Source organism: Limulus polyphemus, unplaced genomic scaffold (genome assembly GCF_000517525.1).
Source record: "Limulus polyphemus unplaced genomic scaffold, Limulus_polyphemus-2.1.2 Scaffold2215, whole genome shotgun sequence".
NCBI lineage: Eukaryota > Metazoa > Arthropoda > Merostomata > Xiphosura > Limulidae > Limulus > Limulus polyphemus.
In genome coordinates this window covers 179,548-188,431 of record NW_013667825.1, presented here as the reverse complement: position 1 = coordinate 188,431, position 8,884 = coordinate 179,548, and the positions used below count along the sequence as shown (strand labels likewise).

The window sequence follows — 8,884 nt, the reverse complement described above, 5'->3', positions numbered from 1 at the left end:
TAAAGTTTTGTCAGAACGAAGTTACGAAAAGTTAATTAACAAACGGAGACGTAACAATACTAACTATTACGGGCTGCATTAAATAAAAACATGTTTTCCAAAACTATTATATATTAATTAATTTATATTGCTATTGTGAGATATGTTTTCAAGATAATATTATAATCAACTAATTTATGCTGTTTTAACAGATATGATTATAAAAAGTACTTGATTTATAATATTTTTTAGGTTCAAAGCTTTAAGCTACTACTTTACAAGTAAGGAGGAAGAGGTTGAATTGAATAATTAAAACAAGAGTGATGCATTTTCACAGGATGTGCTATAAAATCTCCCCCAAACATATTCTTAAAATAAAACTTTATTGTCACGCTTTATAGTAATGATATGATAATTTGATCACTGTGAAGCAACATCATAATTAACTGTTATGCAATAAGAGCATACTTACAATTACTCTGTTTAAATGTGAATAGCCTTGTCGATAACACAAAATAATTGACAAATGAAAAAACTTAGCTTAAACAGCTTCTTGAAAAAATATTGCAATAAACACATCAATATGAAAAACTAAATAAAAGAATAAGAACTGTAATATTTACATGACAAATTTGTATCTGTTTTGTTAATATTATATTATAATATTTCTACATAAATTGATGAAATTTAGTGTATTAATGCATCTTCAGCTAAAAGCTTGATTACAGGGAGTTACATCATTTTAACAGGAAATTATGTCATACTACTACTACTTGAATTTATATATATTTATATGTGAGCTGTATATTTTTCAGAAGAGTAGAAATTTTGATATGTGAAGAAAGTATCAAGCTTCTAACAGTCTGTTTTAAAATAGGATTAATTTTAATAAAAATAATACATCTAACCACAATTCATAGCTTTTGAAGATACTCTGTTTTTAATATTTTCATCTTTTGCCCTAAGATAGTTGGATACTCAGAAGAAACCTAAAGTTCAAAGTAAATGGAAAAAATAGTCTTACACAAGACTGCTCTTAAAAAAGAGATTGGCTATTGAAACATGTTTCAAAATGAGGTAATACATTAACATATAATCATCTATCAAAAGTGAAATAAAATAAAATAAAACATCTTCCAAATTTACACTGTTAAACAGTGCCCAAATATTATATTGACCAATTTTTTAAAACAAGTAAAGAATTTTGTTAACATAATTTCTGGACAACATTTATTACTGCAAACTTTCAAGCTCATTCATGACCTATTCATTAAAAGAAGGAACATTTTCAAAATTCTTTTTAGTGAAAGTTATTTTCACATTTAAAAGGATGCTCAAAACTCAACAATTATTGTCAACAATTATTCTGATACCTTACAAGCTTACTAATTCACAAGATATTTTATAGATAATTTTGAATTTTTCACATTATTAAAAATACTAAATGTAAAATAAAACTACTTTTAAAAAATATTTTCTTTTTAAATAACATCACTAATCTTGTGAGATTTTTTTATGCATACATACATAATGTGGAGAGTGAAGATTATTCTGAAATTTAAAATTCATTGAAACATTTTTTTCAATTATTGTAATGCGGAAAAAACAGAAAAAAAATTATGAATACTATCATTGGTCAATAACAAAGTTTACCACTAAAGAAACCAAATTTAAAAGACAGGGATACTGTCTCTGGATGTAGAAACAAGGTCATCATCTAACGTTAGAAGAATCTGGAAGAAAAGAAAAATATGTGATTGATACATTTACTGGAAATACCAAATTCTAATTATTTTACAAGTAGTTTACATGCAACAATAAGGAAATCATGATAGACAATTCCTGACAGATGCAGATAGGGTTCAATGTAAAATGACTAAATTAGACAATTAAAAACATGTTCTACAACACTGCCTCCTCCCTGGATTGTGAAGTCCCTTGAACAATCTTACCACACAAATAAAACAATATTATATTAAGCTTAGTTTAGATAACTAGTAATAAATTCACTGTTTATAATCAACAAAAAAGTCATCTGATGCAATATCAGTCCCCAGTTTCCAAATGTTTAACAAGGCTAATGTATGAACTAAACATATTCTTTCCTAAAAATCTTTAGGTCACTATTGAGAAAAACAGGTAAACAAGAAATAAAAAACAACCTTTTATTTTAAAATAAAGTAAAAAATGACATAATTATAACAATATACTTTTTAATTCTTATTATATTTAAAACATATACTTCTCTGTAGACTAGTAGGAAGTAATTTAAGGGTTGCATTAATCTTAATTCATTGTTTAACATTAATAAACAAAGAAGTAGATAAAATATGTTTAAAAATGTGGTCTATTAGTTTGCTAATTTAGTTAAATAAATATGTATCATATCAGCAAAGATACTGGGATGGCACACCTCCAGCTAATATTGGACCAGACCCTACTGAATTTGCAGGAGAATTTCTAGGTGCACTGTTGCACATGGTGTTATAAATGTCAACAGCCACTGCAGTCAGCCATTTGTAATTGAGATTCCATGAAAAAAGGAACTCAAGGACTTAAACATAGTAGTATTTATTGGATACAGCACTGGTAGTATGAATATCTGAAACACTTTAGCCTTCTAACATAAAAATTGACTCAACTACTCAAAACTAATGCAAATTCATGTGTTATCATCTGACTAAGAAAGTAGCCATTCCATATTCCTGTGGAAACTGCAGTACATATGCACTAGTTAGAGAGCTGTAAATGAAATCAACTGGAAGCTTACTTGACATCCAAGCATTAGAAGATGTGGAGAACAACCAATCAACAAATACTCAGTTGCATGGTATGCCATTATGACATATTACTTTGGTGATGGTTAAGAGACTTAGTAAGGATATATTTCAGTAACTATTATCCATTCAGTTAAATCATAAGATTGAAAATGATTTAGTGAAGTGCATATTTCACCACGTCTGACTCTTGGTGAAATTCTGAAAACAAAATGGTTTTGAAAATGGGTCCTCTACCCATTTGGATCACTTCAAGTGCTTCAAAGTGTGATATATATATTGTTCAGCTCACACATTCAGCCATAGAATGCACTATCATTTTCATGTCAGAACACTTGGTGAAGTGATGAATAATGACCAGTACATACTCATTACCCTTCTGATGTATTCATGATGATTCTATTAACCTTATAACTGCCAGCTACTAATTTTTTCAGTAGGTAACATCAATCTCGTCATATTAAATTTTGATTTGTTCAAGTATTTCTAATAAAATTTCGTTATATCATGTAGTTATTTGCACTCGGACTCTGAATAGTTCACCTGCAACGTGATTTTTAATTTTGAGTATAAAGATTCTATTTATTATCTTACAGTTTCCACGTTTCATTTGTATAATCTATAGAATCTCATAAATGAATATCAAAAGATTTTTAAGGTAAATATTTGTATTTTGTTTTCCATTTTCTCTACTATATCACTAACTATATCTATTATCATCGATATACAGTGCAATGAAATGTTTAAAATTAGCAAATGGAAATATGTAAATACCTTCAACTATCCTTAGAAATCCATTAGAATAGTTGTATTTTTCTTATGTGCATAACTTCAAGTCTTTATCTTATCACTTATAGTTTACTTTTAATTTTAATTTAAAATTCTTCATCAATTATAATTTATGCCCATACACTAACTGATGCCCATGGGGCTTTATGAAGTTATTTCAGCAGACTCCTGACAGAGACGCATTGCCAAAACAAAATGGCACTTAAACACACCATCCTGTTTATAACCTTTCAAAACCCAGGCAAGTTAAACTGTTCACACATGATTTTTAAAACAAACATAATACATAATTAATTAAAAATTAAAAGTAAGACCTAAATACAGTTTAACTGTATCTCTAACTATAACATATTTAGGTATGAAAATACTGTACGTGCTACAGTCGAATAAACAGACAACAATACGAAAGGCAGTTACATGTACACAGTACGGAAAACTGTGCATCAATTTAAAATTAATTGTTGGTAGAGTATAGTGTAAACTGAGGTCTTTCTAATGACTATATACACATGTGTCAACTAGCTACATGGATGTTGTAGATCTCAAGGCAAAGTATAGAAGGTGCATGTGGCAACCATCAAGAGTTGGAAAATTTATATGTTTCCCAAATAATCCAGCTTGTAGACTTTATTTCTCACATAACAATTAGGTAAAACATATGAAATTAGTGTGTGTAGAACTGCCTGTAGAAGCCAGCTTGTGTGTCTAAGAGAAAAACGGTGCTAAAGTCAAAATTTTCAAACCATATGTAACATGAAACTACAGTTTAAGTATTTTTTGAAAGGTTTCCTTTGAAACAAAGTAATTAAAACTTTGATAACATAAAAATTCAAATTATAATATACAATATAATATTAATTTCATTTTCATACATTGATAGTTAAGTGGTTTAATTAGATTTTGAATGTAATGCAGTACCACACACACAGAAAGGAGTTTAAAGATGGTGCTGGGGGACATAGGGTTAAGGGAAGAGCTTAAACTCTCTGGTACAAAGTGTACACTAATTCTCGATATTTTTACACTAATATGGCTAGAAAAACTACTTCTGCAAATTTTCAACAGTATATGGCATTCCTTGGTATTTTTCAGTCCTTGCATTATGCAAAGTCCAAAGTATTCCTTGTCTTAGAGGTCTGAAGATCAATAGCAGCATCTCGGGTTGGCTATCACATTTCAGTGGTTCATAATGATAGTACAATATGCCATTCTTTACTGATGATGGAAAAATGTCACAAGTTACAGTCTGCCAGTTTGTGACAGTCATGTTTTACCTTAGTGTATAACATGTACCATTAAAACTAAGTCCATGCCCTTGAATTTCTCCTCGTGAAGTTTCTAACTGATCATTTGTGGTGTCCATCCAAATAGAGAACTTTCACCACTTCTACAGTTCTTCATCACTGCTTCTACAATGGTTTTCACAGCTTTACAGTGTCCAGGATTCAAACATCCAACAAATGGATATGATCTCTCAGGTTGGCAAGATACTCCATCAACATTTCCATGTAATGTTGTACAAAAAGTTCTGCTCTTACAGCATTGCTAGCCAATGCACAATCATACCTTCTAGCTTTTCAAAGTTCATTAGCCATTTCCATAATACCTGGCCCACTTGGCTGGTGAACTCCCTACCACACAATTAGTTATAGTAATGTTTGATAAATATTACAACTCCAAGCAGTTCCTTCTTCAGCATAAAATATTGGCATTCATGAAAAATTAACATGACTACATACTCCATACTGTTCTGTACCTGAGACAAATCCACTCATAGGTGGTGTATGAGTCATTTCTTTTTATATGCTATTCTGTCACATTTGAGCATTATACAGTTGGGAAGAATCAGTTTACACTCCTAAATAAATAAACTCTCCTCTGTGACACATACAAACCCTCTTTTGCTTACTTTATTTCTCTCTCTATGTATCCTGTATAACATTTTTGAGATGGTAAAAATAATGCCCTATGAAAGAGAGTTTATCTAGAGAGACCAAATATTCCCAAGCCTTTTATACACACTGTTTCTGAAGTCACTCCAGTTTTGTCTGGGACAAATGTAATTAATGGCAAAGATAAGTGAGCAGTTAGTGGTGTTTGAAGGAACGAAACCTGTATTAACACAAGATGCACACCAACCTTACACAATAAACACAGTGTTGTGGTTATTTTGTACAAGTTGATCACAAACCTTAGAAGCTACAGACTAATCATTTGGTCTCAGAATAAGGTTAGTCCTTTACCACCACAATATTCACAGGATCAGTGGACACTTCATCCCTACTTATCATATTATGTGACTGAGGAGTTCATTACAATGCATGTGATTACACACTATCCTTGTTTCAATATCAGGTTTACATTCTGGATGCACTGTAATACCATTCTTGGGTTCTCAGTAGTGACCAACTACTAGTTTCTCTCCCATAAATGTAAGACATCTCTCTATCACAGTCTTCTAAATTTAAGCTATACCAGCCTCTCATAAGTGCCAGACACACAACACAGACCAAATGACATGATGCAGTATTCATACAGTCCTTCCCAAGTGCTGAAAGTGGTCTCTGGTTTCACTATCTAGTTTAAATTACCTGTAACCAGAAGCCAAATCTGGTAAATTGAACCAATAGACATCCTTCCATAAATCCAGTAATTTTTCTGTAATGAAGAGGCATTGATGCATTTTACTATATTAAGCCATTTGAAAACCACAAAGAACCTTGGCATTCCTTCCTTCTTTGGAACAGTCATTACTGGAGATGATGACTAACAAATAACTTGCATGTCCTACTATTTTTTTAAAGCAAATTAATTAGGAAAAGGTATCAAGAATGCACTACATTTCTCCAGAAAATTTTAACTAAATAATTTAATTTGAGCAGTTCTTTTGTCAAATTTTCTTACCCTTAGTTATGAATTCTAAATGAAAATGGAAAGTGTAATATTTCATAAGATCAGGAAACTTTCTAAAACTCGAGATATTATTTGTTGATAAAAATTTATTTTTAATATTAAAAGGCATTAACAAAAGAACTATACTCTTTTTTTTTTATGGAGGAAACATCATGTTTTGGTTTGATGAATATATTATGCACTGATAGGGAACAATTATTATATAATATCAAGTCAGAATGAAAAAGGTTGGAGATGCATCTGATTTGGGTAGGATTCTTGTACATTGAATTGCTTCATCAAAAGTTAGGTTAATTTTCACTAATAGATAACAAAACCATGGAAATCTAACTCTTTTGCCAAGTTTAATGTAACTCAGATGTATTATCTAGTTTACTTCAGTTCTAGGTTTGAGATTTAATATTTTTAAATACCTATCTTGAATATTTTAAAATTAACAAGTAAGAACACAAGTTAGGGCACTTAAAGTCATATGATTGCTTTATAAAGATATGATAATACTGACTAGAAATTTCTTCACATATTATTGTGGAGGAAAGATTAATCATAATTTGTTTCTTATATGTTGATGCCCTCATGAACATATATTCAGATACTATTTTCAAAAATGTCATGTATGTGTTCTGCAAGTAGTTAATGATATCATTGTAAACCTGATATACAAAGGTTGTACATTTACACTAATCCTCTAGAATATTTCACAGACTGTTCAATAGGACTTGAATTTACTGAAGGGAGGCATATTCATTTCAAAAAATGGGACACTGGTTTGTACAATGTAGTATAAATTGTAGATTTATTTTTCTTAAATATGTATACTGACAATGCTTGTTGACAAAGATAATCCAAGTAATGTATGATCCTACACTAAGACCTTGGTCTTACCAAAAAGTGTGCTATCATTGTTCTTCTGATTCCTGTCTTTGTCTTATGAAGACATGCTTTATTAAACTCCAGGAGCTACATATTTTGATATCAAACACAAAAGCTGGCCAGTATAAGTAAAGCCCCAGCAATACTTTGTGTTGTATGAATAAAGATTTCTTTATTTTTTAACTCTTATTAGCTTGTTTTATCTTAGCTGTATGTGTTAATTTTATTTTCTATGTAAAGTTTCCAAAACCTGTCACATTGTGGATATACAGTGCCTTGCAAAAGTATTTACTCCCCTGCAAAGTTTCCACATTTCGTTGCCATCAGAGCTTGCAATCATGAAACTTTCAAACTTTATATTTAGAATCTACACAATCTACTTCAAACTGAGAAAGCTAAAAAATGTTGATATTATGTAAGTAATCAAAGAAAATTAGAATATTCTCAATTGCATAAGTATTCAACACCTTTGCTACAACAAACTTAAATCAATTAAGGTGCAAAAGATTAGTTTGAAAGGTCACAAAATTAGTGTAATGGTCTCTGTCTGTGCATAATCAAAGTGGTTTAACTTGACTTCAGAGTAAGTGCATCTGTTCAAGCCACAACTCACATAGTGATATGACAAACCAATCATGAAGACAAAGAACATTTCCAAATAAGTCAGGGATAAAGTGGTAGAGAAGCACAAATAAGGATAAGGTTACAAGGAAATTTCAAAGTCACTAATTATCCCTTTGAGTACAGTGAAGTCCATCATTAAGAAGTAGAATGTGCTTCATACCACCCAGTCACTACCCAGATCAGGCAGTCATTCCAAACTAAGCAGCCAGGCAAGCAGGAAACTGGTTAGGAATGCCACTGTGAAGCCAACAGTGACTTTGAAAGATTTGCAAAGTTTCATGTTTGGATGAGAGTCAGTGTTCATACATCAATAATATTCCAGTCCCTACACAAAGCTGGCCTATATGGGCAGTGGCAAGAAAGAAGCCATTACTGAAAAAAGAATCATCTTAAATCTAGTATGGAGTTTGCATGTAAATGATACTGCAGACATGTGGTAGAAGGTTTTGTCAGATGAGACAAAAATTGAGTTTCTTGGTCTAAATTCAAAGCTTTACTTCTAGTGCAAGCCCAAAACAGCACATCAATCAGTCAACACCATCCCAACTGTCAAGCATGGTAGTGGCAGAATCATGTTATAAAGATGCTTCTCATCAGCAGGAACTGGGATGCTTGTTAGGATTGAGGGGAAGATGGATGGTGCAATTACAGGTGAATCTTAAAGGAAAATCTGCTTGAGTCAGCTAAGAATCTAGAACTGGGTCAAAAATTCACATTTCAGTAGGACAATGACACAAAGCCACACTAGAATAGCCTAGTCAAAGTTCTGACTTGAATCCAATAGAAAATTTGTGGTGAGACTTGAAGATTGCAGTCCATCAACGATCCACAATGAACTTTTCAGAATTGTAGCAATTTTGCCAGGAAGAATGGGCAAAAATTACACCATCCCATTGTGTAAAGCTGGTTGAGACATATCCAAAAAGACT

At 31.4% G+C, this 8,884-nt stretch overlaps 1 protein-coding gene across 1 annotated transcript in view; it reads right to left on the bottom strand.

Annotated features, from left to right (window-relative positions):
* Positions 1–56: 56 nt before the first annotated feature.
* The window catches only part of LOC106466299 (SID1 transmembrane family member 1-like), a 185,677-nt gene continuing 176,849 nt past the window's right edge, over positions 57–8,884 (bottom strand). The window contains exon 24 of the mRNA XM_022394275.1: positions 57–1,712. Within this exon, the coding sequence (XP_022249983.1) occupies positions 1,650–1,712 (63 nt within the window). The 3' untranslated portion in view covers positions 57–1,649. The remainder of the gene's footprint in view (positions 1,713–8,884) is intronic.